General features: G+C 57.4%; 1 protein-coding gene across 2 annotated transcripts; it reads left to right on the top strand.

Annotated features, from left to right (window-relative positions):
• Positions 1-2,627: 2,627 nt before the first annotated feature.
• Positions 2,628-16,553, top strand: RGS14 (regulator of G protein signaling 14). 2 transcript variants are annotated; one of them, XM_028149678.2, is made up of 15 exons: positions 2,628-2,824; positions 9,785-9,806; positions 9,980-10,158; positions 10,503-10,595; positions 10,681-10,824; positions 11,397-11,540; positions 11,654-11,765; positions 12,084-12,196; positions 12,646-12,849; positions 14,594-14,670; positions 14,899-15,025; positions 15,154-15,235; positions 15,341-15,387; positions 15,467-15,581; positions 15,825-16,553. In XM_028149678.2, the coding sequence occupies exons 1-15, from the start codon at positions 2,780-2,782 to the stop codon at positions 16,025-16,027; spliced, it is 1,707 nt and encodes a 568-aa protein (XP_028005479.2). In that variant the 5' UTR covers positions 2,628-2,779; the 3' UTR covers positions 16,028-16,553. The 2 variants fall into 2 exon arrangements, with proteins under 2 accessions (XP_028005479.2, XP_054573753.1); XM_054717778.1 differs by lacking the exons at positions 9,785-9,806; positions 9,980-10,158 and having other exon boundaries at positions 2,628-2,738.
• The last annotated feature ends 4,125 nt before the right edge of the window (positions 16,554-20,678 follow it).

The raw sequence follows: 20,678 nt of genomic DNA, 5'->3' as shown, positions 1-20,678 counted from the left end.
TTTGTTAGCTATGGTCACTACTGAATCCCCAGCATCTAGAACAGTACTTAGCATATAGGAGGTGATCAGGGGAAAGGCATCTTCAACAGAGGGAACAGGAAATGCAAAGTCAGGGAAGGTCCCCTGAAAGGATAAGGAATGTAAGCAGTTTCGAATGGCTGGAGAGTGGTGGGCAAGTTTGGTTGAGGTCGGAACTCAAAAGGCTTTTAACTCTCAGCTAAGGAACATGACCTTTTTCCAGAAGGCAATGGGGTGGTTTTAAGCATGGGAGTGGCCAATGTGGGTTTCTCTCGCTGTGGTGAAGAGAAGAGACTGGAGCCAGGTAACAGGTAGGGATATTGAATAGGAAGTCACTAGGACCAGATGCGGGAGGGCAAGGCCTGGGCCAGGGAAATCTCCACAGGAAAGAGGATCAGAAGTCCCACAGGAAGACTGGACATCAGTAACTGATCCCCTTTGGGAAGCCAGAGAGAGAGAAGTTGAGAATGGTATTCTGTGGAATGGAGGTACCACACATACCCATGGAGTGGAGAAAAGTAGGTAAGGGCTCAGGGGTGGGAAGTCCCAGGGTTGCCTGGGGACCCTGAGGTGAATATGTGGTCAGAGTTAAAACTGGCATCCATGATGAAGAGGGAGGGAGAGGTGTTTTAGTAGCAGGAGAGGGTGACCTTAGGAAGGGGTCCCAGGCAGAGCCTGTGGTTGGGCCTTTGGGGGAAGGAAGATGAACTGTTGGCACTTGGGCTGATGGTGGCCCAGGCCCAACTCCTGGCACCCCAGGCACAAATATTCACAGCTTACCATATCTCTGACTTGATGTGAACCCTTGGGCAACTCACATCTCTCAGAGTCTCAGTTCCATGATCACTACAATGGGAATAGTGAAAACCACTCACAAAGAAGTTGTGAGGATCAAATGAGGTCAGGATGGGAGAAAACCCTGTAAATTGTAAAGCCCCCTCTGAAACCCAGGCCCAGATCCATGGCACAGCAGACAGGCAGGCAATGTCCACTCACATCACACACTCCACACCCCCTCAGAGGCACATTTACACTCCTTATTAAACCCACCACGGGCAATGCTCCAGGCCTTCCCAATAAAAGCCCCATATACACACTGAGTCTGAATGAATCCCTCTGTCTGGGTGGCCTGGAGCAAGGTGTGTGGAAGGAGATAAGAGTCAGGGGTGATTTAACTAGGGTAATGCTAGCTGCTATAACAAATAGACCCTAATGTGTGTAATGGCTCGCAGTTTATTTCTTGCTCACATGTAACAGTCCAAGACTGCTGTTTCTGGTTGATGAGTGGCTCACTAATGCAGAGACCCAGGTTTCTTCCTTCCTGTGTCTCCACAATCCCCTGGAACCTCATCATCTTCCGTATCCAGCCAACTAAAGGGAAAAGAGAATGTGGAGAGCATATACTACTTCAAAGCCTTGGTCCAGAAACAGCACACATCATTCCACTCATATTCAATTGGTGGGAGCTAGTCATGTGGCCATACCTTACAGCCAGGGAGCCTGGGAAATTAAAGTTTAGCCATGTTTCCAGGAAGTAAAGAACATGAATTTGTGGTAAAGAAAGACTTAGTTTCTGCCACCGAAGGTTTCAGGTCACATGTCTAGAAAGGGGCAGGGTGTAGAGGGTAGAATATGAAAAAAAAGGGGTGTCACCTTTTCCTTTAGAGAGAGGAGCCCAAACTGGAGTAATGGATGACTTAAGGGCTCTAAGTCCATACTTAAAGTAGTGGGTACATGCATGTTTAAGAAAGAGGCAAACTGAGGATTCTGGCTAAAGGGTCCAAGTTCATCTGGAACTGGGCCAGGCTGAGAGGGCAGGGTGGCACTCTTCAGTTGACAGGGCTCTACCGAGGTGGGTGGGATTTGTATGTGAGCAAGGTGAGTGTGAATGCACGTGTGTCTTTGAGGCCAGATTCACCTGATCCATGTCCCTGCCCAGATGGGCGAGCGTGGGCTTACACATGCCTATGTGTAGGTGTGCCTGTCACATGTACCTGTTCACAGGACTGTGCATACATATGACTGAACACCAGGTGATCCTTATGAGGGAGAGCCTGTGTGTTTATAGACAGGCACACCTGAATGATCTGTATGTGCATGACCATGCATGCAAGGTGTCCATCTGTCTGCACAATTAGGCACCTGCCTGAGAAGTGTCTGGGCACAGCTGCCTGGAGGAGGTGTGCTGAATGTGCACAAGCCCAGCACACAGCGGGTGTGAGATAAGTGTGTGCGGAGTAAAGTCCACGTGTGGATACGCGACATGTACACAAGCCCATGGAAGCCCCTGCCAGGGTGTTCAGAGTTGCCTAGGTGTGTGAGCCTGCACTTCTGTGTGCCCAGACATGACCTTGGAGTTCCCTGGGCAGAGTCAGACCAGGCTGAGCTCCTCCCTGGGCACACAGAAGCCTCTGTGTGTGTTGGTGCCTGTGTGGGGCGCTGCAAGGTTGTGTTGGTGGCATGTGCGTGTGCACGTAAATGTGTGTGTGTGTGTGTGTGTGTGTGTGTGTGCGTGTGTGTAGGAAGAGGCTGTTCGCTCTCTTAGACCTTGCTTTTTTTCTGTGGTTCCGTTTCTATAGAGACACTTCCTGTGGCAGAGAAAAGAGGTAGTGAGCTGGTCTTTCAGGATGTGAGGGCCCACAGGAGCGGAGCTGGGCTCTCTCCGCCGCCTGCCTGCCGCCCTGCAAGCTCTGCCTGCGGCGCTGCCCACAGTCCCCATGGTGGGTACCCCCCGAGGCGGGGACCGGTGAACAGCAGAGGCATGCCAGGGAAGCCCAAGCACCTGGGCGTCCCCAACGGACGCATGGTGAGTGTAGGCTCCAGGCCAGGCTCTTGGGGAGGGGGGGGGCACACCCAGGGTGGAGCCCAGGAGCTCACCAGGCAGGGCTGGGCAAGAAGAGCCTGCAGGCTGCTTGTGGGTGGAAAAAGTTGGGTACAGATAGCAGGTGGTGGGACCTGGTGCCCTCACCCCAGCACCTTCCAGATTGGCCTGCTGGGGACCTGGTCACAGGCTCTGGGTCCAGCCCCTACGGCTCCCTCTCCTGCTTCTTTGGCACCATCTGGAGCTGCCTGCATCCTAGGGTAGCAGGGACACTTGGCATGCCCCTTGGCCCCTGCACACCCCATGGTGGCCCAAGCCCCCACACCTCATTTAGCCTCAGCCCTCCCCTCCTCACCCCATGTTCTGATGCCAAAGGTCAAGCAAGGGGCAGCCTGCACTGGGTCACTGCCCTGCAGCTGGACCTATTCCAGAGGCTTCCTGCCAGCACTGGCAGTCCTTGGGTAGCCTGGGAAGGGTGCAGCTTGTCTGTTCTATTCCGGGGCTACCAGGAAGGGTAGAGGTAGCTGGGCTGTAGGATGCCCTGGCTGTTGCTGCTGCCCCACCCCCTAAACCCTCTCCCTGGCTGCTTGGCCTCTGGGTCAGAGCTGCCCTTGAAGGTCCAGCTTCTTTATTCCTGCAGCAGATGGGACAGACTGTGCTGGGCCTCCCTTCTCTCCTAGAATACCAGCCCACTTGGCAGATCCCTCGTCCCTCCTAACAACTCCAGAAAGGCCAGCCTGTGGCCTAGCCCCTCACCAGGCCTCAGCCTAGTATTACGGAACAAAGCCACTGGGTCTGGAAACCTGGGTTCCATTCTGCCTTACTAGGAGGTTCCCTCTGACCCTCCGTTTCTTCATCTGTAAAATGAGAATAGAACAGATATCAAAGGCTTGTTGAGATGATTAAGTGGAAGGAGACTATGAGGCCCCGGACCCATTATGAGGGCTCCATAAAGGTCAGCCCAATCCCACCCCTTCATTATCAGCCCCTCGTCAAGGATCCCCCACCTCATCAGGAAACTGAGCCGCCCCCGAACACACCGCTGCCTCCTAATTCTCAAGATCTGTTTCCATCTCTCCTTCCTCCAGCATCTGTTTACTGCCCAGCCCCAGGCTAGCTGTGGAGGAGAGAGGCAGGTCCCTCCAAGTTAGCCTAGTCGTCCACCTCACTGCTTCTACCCTCAAGCTTAATGGAAGTTCAAGAACCCATGGGCCTCGCACTCCTACCCTGGAGGCATGACACTTGGGTGTCCAGGCCAAGGGGGACCGTGCCCACCCCCATGCCCACCCCAGACGGCAGCTGCAGAGCCCGGAGACAGACTTTACCTCTACCCTTCCCTCATCAACGATGTCTGCTCTGCCCAAAGTCATCAACAAGCCCACAGGCTTTCCTCTCCGCACTGGCCCACAGGTTTCTCTTTGCCCTTCCTGGGCCCGCTCTGAACGTTCTGTGCCGCCTTGGGGGTCCCGAGGGCCACACATTGCCCACTTGCGGGTCATCGCGAGCTTTCTGAGGCCATGTTCAGCTAAAACAGGGAGAGACAGACATGCACTGGCATCTGCATCAGGGATGAGCACAGAGAGGCACCTGTGAGCTAGGTATCTGGCTCCTTCCATGAATTACCTCCAGATAGAGGCTCAGAGGAATAAATGACTTGCTGAGGGCAGCTGGCGGATAGAAGGGCCTGCATTTGAACCCGGCTAGTCTGACTCAATGCCGGGGCTCCTTTGCCTCCCCAAACTGCTTGGCTCTGTCCTCCCCCTCCTTCCCCAGCTGCCACCCCATCATTCCCTGCAGAGGCGATTTTATCCGTCAGCCTTGTCTTTCTGCCACTCAGCATGTCAGGCAATTGCAGGGAAACCTGTCACTGAGAGATGACTCTCAGCCCCCTTCCCAGAGATGTCTTCACACGGCTCCAACCGCCACTTCGTCTGTTCTCTCCTTCATTCACCCTCCTTAGGGCCTGCTCCGTGCCACCCCTGCCCCAGGCACTCCTGCCCCAGGCCCATCATCCTGCCCCCTGCCCTCAAGCAGCTCCCAGTCTGGCAAGACACAAAAGACATGAGCACAAACACCAGAATACAATTCAGGTTTGGGGAAGAGCACTGGTCAGGGATGGAGAAGGCTAGAGGGGGGCCTGGGGAGGGAGAGCTAACCTCTTCCCTCCCGTGGTGCACTGTGGCATGGAAGGCACCCTAAAAGGATGCGCCCGCTGGCGGAGGGCGTGGCCTGGAGAAAGGCCCAGATGTGGGAAACCCTGGGGAGGGGTGGTTATTGTGTCTGTCAGTCTCCAGAGGCCTGGTTAATCGTCCCCAACCTACAAGGAGACCTGCAAGGCACAGCCCACTCTCCCTCTGGACCATCCATCTCAGGGCCAGGCCCTGAGTGACAGGTGGCCTTACCGAGGGGCCAAGTCTGGGGCCAGCTCCACAGGGCTGCCTCAGACTGAAGGGGCCAGGCTCCTAGGGTTCTCTCTGGGTATCTCTGGGCCTCTGTTTCCTCAAGTTAGAATGAAATGAGATGATGGTACAGAGTGCCCAGCACAGAAGACACTCAGTAAACTGACCCTCCCTTTGAGGTCTGACCTCTCCAGGGGTCAGGGTTCATGAGGAGCCACTAGGCTCTATACCCCCAATTGACCTTGCCTACCTGTGGCCCAAGGGCTGAGGCCCTGGGACTCCCAGCTCCCCTGGGATGTCTCCTTTCCATCCTGGGAGGCAACTTAGTGGAGGGGAGACCTCAGACTCCAGAGTCAGGCACACGTGGGTTCCCATTTCAGCTCGGCCACCTTGCAGCCATGTGACTTCTTGGGGCCTAGGTTTCCTCACCTGTGAGATGGGAGTAATAATCGCTGCCGCAGAGGATCAGGATGTGAGGATGGCGTGAGAGCAAGGACACGGACTGTCAGAGAGTGCCTGTCACACATGGGAGCTCAGGAAATGGGGCCACCCTCACCTCAGTGTTCTCAGAGTCCAGCGCCTCCCCCAGGGTCCATTTCCTAAGAAAAAGTGTGGCAGACGGAGGCCCGACCATGGGTTGGGGATGCCACTGGCCACCACACCCTTCCTCATCCTCTCTTCCCCTTTTCTCCCCATTCACTCACCACTTCTCCTCAGGCAGGCCGGGTGGGGCCAGGCCAGCCCTGCTCAGCGCCATTTCCCCAGGCCTGGGAGCCTGGGCAGGTAGGAGCCGGGGCATCAGCATGTCAGCGGAGCACTGACCACCACAGGCGGCGGCTTTCACATACGGGCCTCGTTTGCCCTTCCCAGCAGCCCCAAGCAGGTTGGGAATGCTGAGCCACATGCTACCCAGGGGGAAACTGAGGCCCAGAGAAGGGAAGTTACTCGCCCCAGAATAGTGGAACTGGAACTGGACTCCATCTCCGCCCCCTCCCACCTCTGCATCTCCATCCCTATCCTGCCTCGACCTCAACCACAAAGATCAACAACCAGTAGGGCAAGAGGGGTTCAGGAAGGTGAACTGCAGGCTTCAGAGATGGGGTGTTCATAGTGGAGCATCCCTGGTGGGGGAGGGGGTGCTGGGGCCACCTGGTGGGGGCAGAGGAGGGCTACTTGGGAGCACTGGGGCAAGGAAGGGTCTTCGTGGAATGGGGTTCAGGTTGGTTCCCTCCTACAACCCAGGCCTGCGCCCTGGATGCTACCAGACTGATAAGGCAGAGAGGCCCAGAAATGGGTGGGTAGAAGCTGGGTGGGCAGGGGGGTTCGGGCAGCTGGTATTTGGGGAAGACTGATGTCAGTGGGCAGAGACTGGAGAGCTGTTGGGTAGGGGAGCAGGAGAAGATACCAGGCACGGTAAAGAGCAAAGCGGGAAGCAGGAGTCTGTAGGGGTGAGGGAAAGGTTTGATAAAGTGCAGGGTGGAGGTGAGGGAGGGGAAAGAGGGAGGCTGAGAGGGTTCATTCGCCAGGCCCGGCAGAGCTTCAGCTGTAACTCAGCACCTGCTCGGCCTCCCAGGGCAGGGAGTGTGGCCTGCGGAGGATCTGGGAGCTGGCTCCACCTAAAGACACAGAAAACCAATTCGACCCAGTGCAAAGAAGCAAACAAAACAGGAGTGAGGGCTGGCTCTGGTGTGGGAACCTTGGCCCTCTCTGAGGCCCTGGCCTGGCCCCTGCAGTCATGGGGGCTCTGCCCAGGTTGGAGGGCAGGCCAGAGGAAGCCAGTGGGTACCGGAGGAGGCAGGACCCCTGGAGGGGTGGGGGAGTCAGGATGGTGCCCAGAGACCTGCGGGAAGGGCTCTGACAGTGGCGATGAGGCTGGGAACAGCTGCAGAGCAGCCTGGGCAGGCAGGTGCCAGGAAGGGAAGGAGCAGGCTGGAAGGGACGTGTCATCCGCACACATCCCAGCAGCTCGGACTTTCTCCTGCAGCTGTGGGAGATGACTCCGATGAAGCCGTTAGATGGGACAGAGCAGTGGCAGGAGGGTGAGGGCTGGGCAGGGTGCGCTGGGAACCGATTCCAGGCCCAGCCATGCCCTGCGGAAACTTTCCCTCCTCCGCAATATCTGATCCTAGTGCTCCTGGTGGGAAGGAGACTCCGGGAGGAGACCACGGTTATGAAACCAGAAAAGGGCAGGGCTGGGATTTGAATCAGTGCTCTCTCCTCTGTGGCAGGGCTCACAAACTTGAAAGTGGGAGCAGGGTCAGACACGAAGACTAATACAACAACAACAATAATGTTGTTGTCAATAGTATTTACATATGCCAGAGAGTGTCCTGCGTTCTTTGTATATGTTTAGCTCATTTAATCAGAGCAACCCTTCGAAGCCAGGGCCTTTGTGTGCTCCATTTGTATAGAAGAAGAAACTGAGGCACAGAGAGGTGAGGTACCCTGTCCAAGTCACACAGCACAGATTTAAACTCACACAGTCTGGGGCAGCACCTGCTTCCATAAGCAACATAAACACATCAAACCGGCCCCAGGGACCCGAGGAGAGCCTGAGCTCCTTCTTTTATTAACTGATTTCAGAGAGGGAGAGGGAAAGGAAGATAGAAACACCGATGATGAGAATCATTGGTAGGCTGCCTCCTGCACGCGCCCTATTGGGGACTGAGCATGCAACCTGGGCATGTGCCCTTGACTGGACTCGAAACCAGGACCCTTCAGTCCGCAGCCTGACACTCTATCCACTGAGCCAAATGGGTTGTGTGTTTTTGGCACTGGCTGCTGCTCAGTGCCAGGCAAGGTTGCCATGCTGGAAGGACTCAGGGTAGCTGGGGCATTACAGTCTTAAAGGGGAGATAGACAGCTGGGGTTTTCTGTAAAACTCCTGATGTTTAAAAATATTTTTATTGATTTTGGAGAGGGAGAGGGCGAGAGAGAGAGAGACATTAATTGACTGCCTCCTGCATGCTCCCTACAGGGGATGGAGCCCAAAACTCAGGCATGTGTCCTGACCAGGAATTGAACTGGCAACCTTTTAGTGCACAGGAGGATGCCCAACCGACTGAGCCACCTTGGCCAGGGCAAAACTCCTGATTTTTAAATGTGGGAAACCACTTCAAACTTAAAAGAAAAAGAAAAAAACATTTTGAGGACTAAGATATCAGTAATGTCCTATATCTGCAGGCCAGCTCTGTGACCTGAGTGTCCCAGGTGCCAGTGGGGGCAGAGAGGGAGACTGCAGCCAGAGAGGGAGGCAGGGAGAGGCTTCCTGGGGGAGGGGTCTTTGCAGGCTTGTTTCCAGTGGGGATGGGAAGAAGGCACAGGTGGTGGAAGCTCCCGTTTCAGGGCCTCGTGAAAATGTAGGAGGTGAGAGGGTGAGGGAAATTGGGGATGACTCAAGCCCTGATGTTGGGAGCTCAGGTGATGAGAAGAAAGGCAGGATGCAGGGAAACTGGTTGGGTGCCCTGCTGTGCTGGTGGCAGAGGTGGCTTCCATTTGGGACTGGATGAATTTGCAGCGCGTGTGGGACATTGAGCGGAGATGTTAGCAGGAAGTTGGCTATGTGTGTTTGGAGCTGGGGATATGTGGGTGGAAGAAAGGGCCCAGGACAGAGTAAGGGAGGGGTAGCGGCCACGTTTCATGGGTAGGAGATGATGAGGAAGCTGGAGGAGCTGCTAGGAAGGTAGGAAGACCAAGCAAGAGACTTTTTGAAAGGAGGGTTTCCCTGTTCCACTAATGATTGGGATCCCCAGAGAAGTTGGAGTTGTGTGTGGAGGGAAGGAGGGGGATGGAGTGGGTCTCTACAGCACTGCTATTCACAGTGGGGTCCATGGACCAGCAGTGTCCGCATCACCCAGGAGCTTGCTAGCAATGGCCCCATCCTGGACCTACTGAACTTGAATCACTGGAGGTGGAGTCCTCCCGGTCTTTCTAAAGCACACTGAAGGTTGAGGACCACTGCTCTGTTCTATACAATAGCTTCCCGTGCCCTGCCCAAGGTGGGAGGGACACAAGGGAGACCCTGGCCCCCAAAAGGAAACAGTTGCTACAAGGAAATCCTCAGCTTTAGAGGCACCTCTCCTTCCTCAAAGACAACACTGACTTAGCACTTACAGCTTGCTGGCCACTGTTCCCGAGGCTGCAAATACCTTAAACTGATTTGATCCTCACAACAGCCCCAGGAAGTAAGTTACTATTATTATCATCATCCCCTGTTAGCAGATGGAGACAAACAAGTAACTTGCCCAAAGGCATACCGGGACTCAAAGTCTACCCACCACACTATACACCTGGGCTGACCCAGCAGGCGCCGGCGGGAGCCAGGGGCACCGGGAAGACCCCAGCACACAGGGAAGGGGCACGTGACGGAGGGGACCTGGGGACAGCCTAAGCAAAGCCTTGACAAGCAGTGGGCTGGCTGGGAATGCCCAGCACAGTCCTCCCGGCCGAAGAGAACACAGCTCCAGTCTGGGGAGTGGTCCCAGGACTGTTCTTTGAGAATCCATCCTGGGCTGCACTCTGATTTTCTACCTCGGATCTCTTGTAGGTTTTGGCTGTCTCCGATGGAGGTAAGTGACAGGGCACGCAGAGGAAACCTGGCTGGGGGTGGGGTGGGCTGTATGTGAAAATGGGGTGGGATACCCCTGCCACTTGCTATCTTTTCCGGGGAAAGGATCTGCAGATGGGGTAGGGCCAAGGGGAAGGCTGCAAAGCTCACATCCACTTGTCTATCCCCCTGCAGAGCTGAGCAGCACAGTGGGACCCCAGGAGCACAGCGAGGGCCGAGGCAGCTCCCTCAGCATCCACAGCCTCCCCAGCGGCCCCAGCAGCCCCTTCCCCACGGAGGAGCAGCCTGTGGCCAGCTGGGGCCTGTCCTTCGAGCGGCTGTTGCAGGACCCGCTGGGCCTGGCTTACTTCACCGTAATCCCTGGGGTGGGGTAGGGAGGGTGGATGGCAAGTGGGGCTGGGGGCACGGACAGCGCTTCAGGCTGGCCAGTGGGACGCCTCTGTCAGCTGCCTCTTCCACGGCTTTGCTTTGGCCCCCTTTTCCTCCTCTCCCAGCCGGGCACTTTGCTTCTCTCGGTCCTTGTCTCCGCCTCTCCTTTTCTCTGTGCTCAGAATCTGGCCCCATCTGTTTGTCTGGCACTGTCGGTCTGGCTTGGCCTCTTAGCCCTGAGTCTCTATCCCAAGCTCTTTGACCAACCACATCCCCTGACTGGGTCTCTGACCCTTCACTACCCTGACCCTTCACTACCCCGCCCCAGGAGTTCCTGAAGAAGGAGTTCAGTGCCGAGAACCTGACTTTCTGGAAGGCCTGCGAGCGCTTCCAGCAGATCCCTGCCAGCGACACCCAGCAGGTGGGGGGAACGGGGAGCTGAGGCAGAGAGGTGGGACCAGGGCCTGGGCGGCGCCCCTGACCTTTTCCTGTCCCGCCTGCCCCAGCTAGCTCAGGAGGCCCGCAACATCTACCAGGAGTTCCTGTCCAGCCAGGCGATGAGCCCCGTGAACATCGACCGGCAGGCCTGGGTCGGTGAGGAGGTGCTGGCTGAGCCGCGACCGGACATGTTCCGGGCGCAGCAGCTTCAGGTGAGAGGGCGTGGCCTCGAAAGGGACCACAGAGGAGAAGAGGCGGGGCCAGATCCAGGGGCGGAGCCTGAACGGCGGAGGGTAGGCCGTGGTGGGCAAACTGCGGCTCTTGAGCCACATGCGGCTCTTTGGCCCCTTGAGTGTGGCTCTTCCACAAAATACCACGGCCCTGGGCGAGTCTATTTTGAAGAAGTGGCGTTAGAAGAAGTTTAAGTTTAAAAATTTGGCTCTCCAAAGAAATTTCAATCGTTGTACTGTTGATATTTGGCTCTGTTGACTAATGAGTTTGCCGACCACTGGTAGGGGATGAGGGGTGGGGAGGGGAAATTTGGGTGTGGGCTTGGGGACAAATAAATAGGGCGGGCGGGGCGCTGTTGGGAGGTAGGAACCTGAGGCTGTGGTGAGGGAGGGGGCCAGGGGCGGTGCTGAGTTGAGAGGTGAGCGGGGCCAAGAGCAGGGCCGGGCCTGGGCCTTGGCGGTGGGAAGGGCTCCCTCCCCGGGTTAGAGACCCGGCCAACGCCGGGAGCCCGGCCTGGGACGCGAGCTCACGGTCGAGGCGCCTGTCGCCGTAGATCTTCAACCTGATGAAGTTCGACAGCTACGCGCGCTTCGTCAAGTCCCCCCTGTACCGCGAGTGCCTCCTGGCGGAGGCCCAGGGGCGCCCCCTACGGGAACCTGGCTCCTTGCGCCTCGGCAGCCCCGACGCCACCAGGAAGGTGCGGACGATGGGCTATGGGGGACAGGGGGCCCGGTGCAGATCTGCGGGGTGCTCGGGGTCTGCCTGCGGGCTAGGGACCGGCCCGGGGCCAGTGCCTCCCTGTACCTGCAGAAGCCGAAGCTGAAGCCCGGGAACTCGCTGCCGCTGGGTGTGGAGGAGTTGGGGCAGCTGCCACCGGCTGAGGGCCCTGGGGGCCGCCCGCTCCGCAAGTCCTTCCGCAGGGGTGAGAGCGGCGCTGGCCTCAGAGCAGCGTGGGGGCGGGAGTTCAGGCAAGCCTTCCTCCTACTTGTCCCACCGTCTGTACGTTCGTGAAAACCGAAATAAATGCAGGTCCCGGTGGCCACCACGTTCCCCAGGTGGTTTGGTTCCCAGGCTAGACACCAAAAGTCTGGGGAGCTCCCTCAGGAGCGATGCTTGCAGGAACCCAAACCACGTTAGACCCATGCAAAGGGCCCCAACGGGGTCCCCTGCAGGGGACAGGCCTCAGCAGCGGGACGCGCGTGGGAGGGGGCTGCCCTGCTTATGGCTCCCTCTCCCCTAGAACTGTCGGGCACAGCAGCAAATTCAGCCTTGCGACAAGAGTGCCAGGGCTCCCTCAACTCCTCCGCCAGTCTGGACCTGGGCTTCCTTGCCTTCCTCAACAGCAAATCTGAGGTAAGCATCCTGCTGGGGGAGACAAAGTGCGGGCTAGGGCCACTTTGTGTGGCCACCATCATTCCTAGTCACCATCCCACATCCATCTCCCCGGCTTGCTCCCCGCAGCCAGTCCCTCCATCTCCTTACTTTCTACCTGTCCTCACCATATTGGGCCCCATGCATAGCATGGGCGCACCTCCTCTTCAGCCAGTGTGCGTGCCCAGATGTACACAGTATGTGTGTGTGTGTGTGTGGGGGGGGGAGCAGTGGGTGGACCTGCCTCTGGGTGCCCATGTGCCTAGTTGAGCATACAGTATATGCGTTCCTGTAAGAGGACAGGTGTGCTCTTGGGGGGGGGGGTGCATGTGTGCATGTGTGTGTCCCAGTGAGCTTACCTGTCTGTGTACCTGTCCGCATGTCCTTGAATGTGTGCACATGGCCTCCTCACCACTCCTGCCCTGAATTAGTGCCATCGGAAGAGCCTTGGGAGCTCAGAAGGTGAGAGTGAAAGCCGGCCGGGGAGGTACTGCTGCGTGTACCTGCCTGATGGCACAGCCTCCTTGGTCCTGGCCCGACCTGGCCTCACCATCCGGGCCATGATGGCAGGCATCTGTGAGAAACGAGGGCTCTCTCTACCTGACATCAAGGTCTACCTGGTGGGCAACGAGCAGGTGCGAACTTGGCCTGGGCCCCAACTCTAACTCCCTTCCTGATCCTGATCCCAACCCCATTCCTGTCTCTCTGCTCAGCTATGACCTCAACCCCATTGCCATTCCTAATCCCCTGGACCACTAATTCGAATTCCATCCCATATCCTCACCCCCTTCCTAACTCCAGCCCCTACCCACCCTACCCCTGTCTCATGCCCAACTCCAAATCAACTCAGCACCAACTCCTCACTTAAACTCAGATATCCACTCTCAACCTCCAAAAATCCTACCCCTATGCCCCCACCCCCCAGCCCATCCCGCTTCCCAGCTTCACCCATCATCCTCACTCGGGTGGTTTCTGGGATGTCCAGTAGGGAGAAGGCCTGCTGGAGGAAGGTTTTCCTGCAGCACTCCCAGCTCAGACTGCCCACCCCTGAAATGACCATTTGGGGGAGCCCTCGCCTCCTCTGCTACTAGGAGCACCCAACTGCACCTAACGTATGAAAACGTTCCTTTAGGTGCAAATTAGCATAGCTTTAAAGAGGGGTCTAGGGGAAAACTCACTTTAAAGTAAGGCTTCCAGGAAGGGGGGATCTAAAGTAAGACTGCTGCATCCCAGAAGACCTGTCGGGATTTCATTCACCCAGGAGATAAGGCTTCAGGCCCTGCCAGGTGGGTGGGCAGAGGGCCCTGGGCCTAAGCTCTGTCCTCCAGGTCCACTGGCTGGGGGTGAGCCAGACAGGATGTGATCAGGGAGGAGGAGTGGAACCTCCGGGGGTTTCTGGGGTGAGGTAGGCATTCCTGGTTGGTCGCAGGAAGGCTTCCTGGGGGAGGCAGCAGTTGAGGAGGAGGAGGAGCTGTGGGGGGAGTGAAGGCCTGGAGGTGGGTAAGAAGTTCAGGGCATGTTCAGGGGCTCAGAGCGTGGGAGTGTGAGGGCAGGGGAGGAAGAGCTCTGCCCATTCTCTCAAGCCTCCAGAGCAGCCTCCACCGCCCAGACGGACTTTCACGTCTGCTAAATATAACTTCACCGCCCACACTCCACCTGCCCCTGCAGCACAGCACAGGCCCACGGTGAGGGAGCTGCCGCCCTGCCCTGGGCTGGTACAGGTAGCAGAGCCTCTGGGAGCAGTAATCACTGCAGCTACTGTTTATGTACCTACTGTGTGCCAGGCACTGTGCCAGACACTTCCCATCCTCCAGTCCTCACAGCAGACATGGGGGAAGAGCCCTTTTTGCAGTGAGGACACAGGAAGTGTCCTTAATAGGTGGGGATGGAGAGAAGTGGACAAATGCCCAAAAAGGGACAAGGCCTGGACAGCTGCCCACAGGCGGGTGTGGAAGGAGGAAATGCGGCCACTGGTCTGGGTGGGATTCACATGCCTGGGGGACAGGGGGCAGCTGTCCAGGAGGCAGACCCTGTCCTGGACCAGGAAGAGGCGCCTGTGATCTAGGGCCTAAGCCTGCCTCTTGCCCAAGCAACCCCATTACCATTTCGTGCCCACCCCCCCCACCTCCCAGGTTTCCCATAACGCCCTTCCTTTTGCAATCTGTCCAGCATTCCTGCCACCCTTCTCCCTGGCCTTGGCCATACCAGACTACGCCTTCAGCCAGGTTTCTAACGCATCCTCATCTGTACCTCTCACCTGCCCATCCGCCCTTCCCTCTAAACTTTAGGGCAGCCCCTAAAGAGGTGTAGGTGGTTCCCTGGGGCAGCGGGGATCACAAGGGGTGGGGGGAGGACTCAGACCCTGCCTGGCGTCTGCAGAAGGCCCTGGTCCTGGATCAGGACTGCACCGTGCTGGCGGACCAGGAAGTGAGGCTGGAAAACAGGATCACCTTCCAGTGAGTGCCCCTCCCGCGAGGCCTGGGTTGGGGTCGGTGTTCAAGCCACCGTTCTTCCCGGCAGGCCCTTCCCCTGGTGCTAACACCTCTCCCGGGACTAAGTCCCCACCCGCAAGCAGGCTCGTCTCCCGGTTCAGGCTCCGCCTCCTCCCGGGGCGGGCGGGTGTGGGTCGGGAGGAGAGGCGGGGCCGGCGCTCCGCCCTTCCGCAGCCCGAGGGTCCCGTGCAGGCTGGAGTTGGCGGCGCTGCAGCGCGTGGTGCTGATCTCGGCCAAACCCACCAAGCGGCTGCAGGAGGCGCTGCAGCCCATCCTAGCGAAGCACTGCCTGAGCGCACACCAGATCGAGCTGCGCCGGGTGAGCTGCGGGGCTGCGGGGCTGCGGGGCTGCGGGGCTGCGGGGCTGCGGGGCTGCGGGGCTGGGGCAGGGGCAGGGCGGCGGGGAGCGGGCTGCCTGTCCTGCGGGCTGCTGACCTGACCCCGCAGCCAGGCGAGAAGCAGCCGCTGGATCTGGGGAAGCTAGTGAGCTCGGTGGCGGCCCAGAGACTGGTGTTGGACACTCTCCCAGGTAGGGAATGTTGGCCCCAGGTGTGGTCCCCGGGGCTGACCGACCCAGGAGTAAGGGGGGCTCCAGGCGGGAGGTGAACACAAAAGGTGGCGCTCTCTGCCACAGGTGTGAAGATTTCCGAAGCTGGCGACACATATCCCCGCCGAAGCCAGGTGAGCGAGAGGCGGAGGGCCCGCTCTTGCCCACCACACCTCCCCTCCTGGTTGTGGTTCTGACCTCACGTTCCCGCAGCGCACCCCACCTGGAACCCAGGACAAGGGCATCCCTCTCCCTCCACTGCCGCTCAACTCCCTGGCCGAGGCTCCCAGCAGTGTCACTGGGAAGCGACAGACCTGTGACATTGAAGGTACCGTGGGGATGGTGGGAGCTGGGGACCAGTGGAGCTGGGACCATTGAGATGGCATCAGGGGACCAAATGTCATTTGAGCTGGAACAGGAGGTTGGAGGACCAGCAGGGCAGGGCCAGGGGGCCAGAGGGGGCATTGGGGCAGGGGGCAGGAGGCTGTGGCCACGGTGTGGGCAGCAGGACTGTGGTGGAATAGTGTGTGCAGGTCCGTGTGGGTGGGCCCTGACTCTGTGGCACCCCCAGGCCTGGTGGAGCTGCTGAACCGGGTACAAAGCAGCGGGGCCCACGACCAGAGGGGCCTTCTGCGCAAAGAGGACCTGGTGCTTCCGGAGTTCCTGCAGCTGCCTGCCCACGGGCCCGGCTCCCAGGAGGCCCCACCACAGACTGAATCACCAGCCCAGCCCAAGAGGGGCCCCTTGGACTCCACTGCCCACTCTGCCCTCTGACAGCTGTCCAACAGTCCAGGCTGGCCGCATGGCACCTGGCGGGCCAAGCATGCCATGGTCCCGCGCTGCATGCCGTGTCTGTGCTGTGAGTGTCCCTGGCCCCTTCCTGCCACGGGCAGGCCCGAAGGAGGAGCCAGGAGGGTTTGGAGAGGGGCTCTGAGTAGCCACACCCCACAGCTACCACCCCTTGGTCCCTCACAGGCTTGCCCCTCCATCCCTTGCAGCCAGGCCACTGGGGGGAGGTGGGGCTCCCCTCCTTTCTTTCTCTACCCTGTGCAGGCATGCCCATCACAGAGGGGCGGTGTTGGCAGTGCCAGCCTCCCCACCCTGTGCCAAGCTTCATCAGGGAGCAGGAGGAGGGGCAGGCCCCTCCTCAGGGAGCCAGTATGAGTAAGGCCTGGGGGGGCAGGTGGGCAGCCCCTCCCTCTAGCCACCGGACTCTACTGGGTATACAGATTTTGCATTTGGGTTGGGGCAGCTAGGTTTGTCCTGGATGTATAATATTGTTATATAATAATTATTATTATTCTGCCTTGAGGTGTGTTCCTTGTATACCCTGTACTCCACCACCCCCAAACCACACTGCACCCCCCAAACCACAATGCATCTGTCATCCAGGTCACAGTGCCTGGAGTGCCCCCTGACTTCCTGTTATCAGAACTTCTCTTCTTGACTGTACAGCGTATGGGGTTGAGAGAGAGAGAGAGAGAGAGAGAGAGAGAGAGAGGACACTCAAGAGGGAGGGAGAGGAAGGGGAAGACCCTCTGGGCGGCTGTGCCTCTGCCAGGCATGATCATACTATTCCTTGGTTTCTGATCTGAGTACAGTGTCCAGTCACTTTCTGCTTCTTTATGGGACTGAGGGTCCCTGAAGACATGGCTGTGGTTTCTTTGGATGCATTAAAGGCCTTGTAGGGGACACTGGGCATTGTTGCAGGGGCAGGTCCTGCCCCTCGCCTGCTCTAGCTGGGTGGTCTTGCCTGCTTTAAGCCAGGGAAACCCCACGCAGGGAAGACCTCCCAGAAGAAGGGCCCAGCCTGTAGGCAGAGAAGCCAGATTCAGTCCTGGTGCTGAGACACAGGAAGCAAGGGGACACAGGAGCTGCAAGAAGGTATCTGGGGAGTGAGGGGCCCTCTTGACCACCTCACCAGGCTGAGCTCTCATCCCCACTCCAGCTCTTTGCACTTCCTGTCACCTCTGCCGGGAGCTCCAGCAGCACCCTCCCCCCCCACCACCACCACGTCACTGGAGAGATGGGGAGGGGGTTGCGTTGCTGGCCCACCATGCTTTCTCCAGAAGTCAAAGCCAAACCTTCCTATTTAGGGGACTTCAGCACTCTGCCCCCTCAGTCCATGTTGTTTGGCTGTGTTGACCCCTAGCTGCTGGCATGAGCTCATGACCCAGGCCTGGCCAGTCAGTTTAGTTCAGGGATGATCTCTCATCTGGTTAGAACACCAATCCTGGTCATTTTCTACCATCTCCTGGGGACTTGCAGAAAGGACCTGCAGGGAGAGAACCTACATGCAAATGAAGGCAACACAGGAGATCAGGTCTGAGAGATGGAAGGAGATTCCTGACAAAATGATCTAAATGCCTACATTCCCGCAAGCTCAAAGTTAGCCACTTGTAGACTTCCTCCTGCGATAAGCCCACACACTCATTCTTTGGATGTGGGTCTACTTGTGATGGTACTGGGGTTTCTAAGATCTGCAACCACAGAGTCCTGCTTCATTGAAGCTCTTGTCTTAAACACCTCAGAGGAGCCGTCCCTCGTCACCTCGCGCTGTGGCCTGTGTGTGTGTGTGTGTGTGTGTGTGTGTGTCCCCACATTCATATGTTCAAATCCCAACCCCCAGTGTGATGGTGCTTGGAGGTGGGGCCTTGGGAAGGTGATTAATATGAGGGCGGGTCAGTGCCTTTATAAGAGACCTCAGAGAGCTGCCTCACCCCTCCCACCACGTGAGGGACACATGGAGAAGACGGCCACCCGCAGCCTGAAGAGGGCTCTCACCAGACCGCAACCATGCTGCCTCCCTGATCTCAGGCTTCCAGCCTCTGCAACTGTGAGAACTACGTTCTGTTGTTTATCAGCCACCCAGCCTCTGGTCGAGTTGTTCCAGCAGCCCAAACGGACGGAGACATCACGTACCAAGTGTTCCCCAACGTTATTCTCTACCATGTCACCCAGTTTTCTCCCTTCACAGCACTCAGCCCTCTCTGTAACAACCTTATTTACTTATTTACTAGTATACTCATTTGCTGACAAGATGATGTAGGTGCCTTAATGGCAGGGACCTCATCCCTCTTTGTCCCCTCTGTATCCCCTTGGCCTAGTGGGCTGACAAATGATGCCACAGCCTCGGATCGTCCCAGCCAAGGATGCAGGGACAGCAGGGCAGTGGGGATCCCGGGCAGCGGACAGCTTAGCACCAGGGTCACAGCCTGTGGCTGAAGATGTGGGTAGGGAGACAACCCATGTCCCTTCCCTGATCAGCTGCAGAACCCCTCACACTTCCTGGGCCCCAAGGCTTCACCCTGTGGCAGGAGACACCCTTCCATGCCCCAGGATAGAGAGGTGGGGGGCATGAGGTCACAGACAGATTATCTTCTCAAAGTCAGGCCAAGCCCACCCTTCCGCAGACCTCCCACTGACAGTGATGTGCCTGTCAAGCTGAGGAACCAGGGAGATTGCCTCATGAGAAAGGGGGCTGTGAGTCAGGTGGATGAGCCTTCCTGAAGGTTGGCTCCTGCAGGGGGAGAAATTCACATCTACCAAGGTCCCCCAGCTAGGCACATTCCATCCTTTATCTCATTTTTGTCCTCATAACAAAACAGCCCTGTGGGTATGAAACCACGGCTGCTGGCTGCCGGAAGGGCAGTGACCAGCCCAGGATTCTGCAAGGAGTTTGACCAGCCAGCCCTCAGGCTCTGTCCTCTGAGGATGGTGGTATTGGATGGTGGTCAGGGACACAACCCAGGAAGGGCCTGGATGCTATAGAAATTCCTGCTGGGGAGCCAGGCCCTTTCATGGAGGGGACATTGATATGGCTGCTCTGGGGGGGGCAGTTTGGGAATTTCTGCTAACAATTAAAACCACACCCTTGTGACCCCAGCAGTACCATTAAAGAGTCACTCACTCCTGGGCATGAGGAAGCCCATCACTTATGACCTTTAAACTGGCAAACAGCCAAATAAATGTGCATGGTGGGGGGTGCGGTGGGTGGGGAGGGTAACAATACTTGGTGGTGTACCCATGCTCTGCAATGCCACAGCAGGTAAGGAACCGAGTACAGTGTGTCCTGATGTGGAAAGTTCTCCAAGATGTGTTATTATTCATTTAAAAAAAAAAAAGAGCAATGCATATGGCATGAGATCTTTATATAAACCACAACCACACAGGCACTTGTAAGTGTACAGAAAGGAGAGGGAATGTTCTAGAAGAATACATGTCAAACTGACAGGGGGTAGAGGTCAAAGGAGATTTTCACCTTAGCTTTAAATTTTGTTGTTGTTGTTAACCCCCATCCAAGGATATTTTTCCCATCAATTTTTAGAGAGAGTAAGAGGGAGGGAGGAGGCGGGGGGAGAGAGAGAGAGAGAGAGAGAGAGAGAGAGAAACATCGATTGGTTGCCTCCTGCATGCACCTGGCTGGGGGCAAGGGATCAAACCTGCAACCCAGGTACATGCCCTTGACCGGCAATCAAACCCACCATCCTTTGGTGCACTGGCCAACAGAGCAACACTGGCCAGGGCCTAGCTTTATTGTTTTAAAGGATGCAATTTAAAAATAATCAGCAGAAAGACCTTCCCAAGGCCACCTCTGTGTCCCTGCAGGCCTGCAGCCCTTTCTCCATAATAAAACCCAAGTCTTCCTTCGGGCTTCACTCACCACCTGGAGGCACATTTTGGCTGGCCGGGCGTATTCTCTGCCACCATCCTCTCCATGACCCCTCCTCCAACATGTCCTCTGCAGCAGCCCTGGGCTGAGGGGAATCTTCATTCCCAGAACCCCTCAGCCCTGAGCCCTCATCCTCTCAGCCCCACTAGGCCCAGAGGCCGGGGATCAGTTGGTCAACCCACAGGCCCTGTTCCAAAGCCCCTGCATGGATCTAGACTCCCGGTGGTCAAGAGGGTCTCACAGCTGCTTCCCCTCACCTCACCAGGTGGGAAGCCAGGAGAGGAGTCAGTCTGTCTACCTAGCACCCACAGAAAGGAAAAGAGACCACACATTTGCTGTCCGCTCTGCAGCCTCCAATACCACCATCCTCAGAGGACATAGGCTGAGCCAGGAGGTGTGACTTCCATAGGACCCCATGGAACCCACGTCATATGACTCCAAGCCTCCAAGAGAGAATCTTGTTCCCTGTCTCTCATCGCCTAACCCCACTTAACGGCCTCAGGGCTGGGGAAGGGGTTGGTATGAGATGGGCACAGGGTGAGCACAGGCACACAGTGACCTAGGCTCTGGGCCAGGGTGGGGGCAGGTAGGGGCAGGGGCTGCTCACCTGGGGCCCAGATGAAAGTGCTGATGCAGCTGTAGGCTCATGTTCCCTGGGCAGCCACCCCCACCCCCAAGGGTGAGCACAAGGTGCACCCTGCAGAGAGGCCTGGCCTGGTGGTCAAGTGACTCTGACTTCTGGGGGATTAGAAG

The sequence above is a fragment of the Eptesicus fuscus genome, chromosome 6 (genome assembly GCF_027574615.1).
Source record: "Eptesicus fuscus isolate TK198812 chromosome 6, DD_ASM_mEF_20220401, whole genome shotgun sequence".
NCBI lineage: Eukaryota > Metazoa > Chordata > Mammalia > Chiroptera > Vespertilionidae > Eptesicus > Eptesicus fuscus.
Note: the sequence above shows the minus strand (reverse complement) of the source record. Positions and strands in the feature narration are given on the sequence as shown.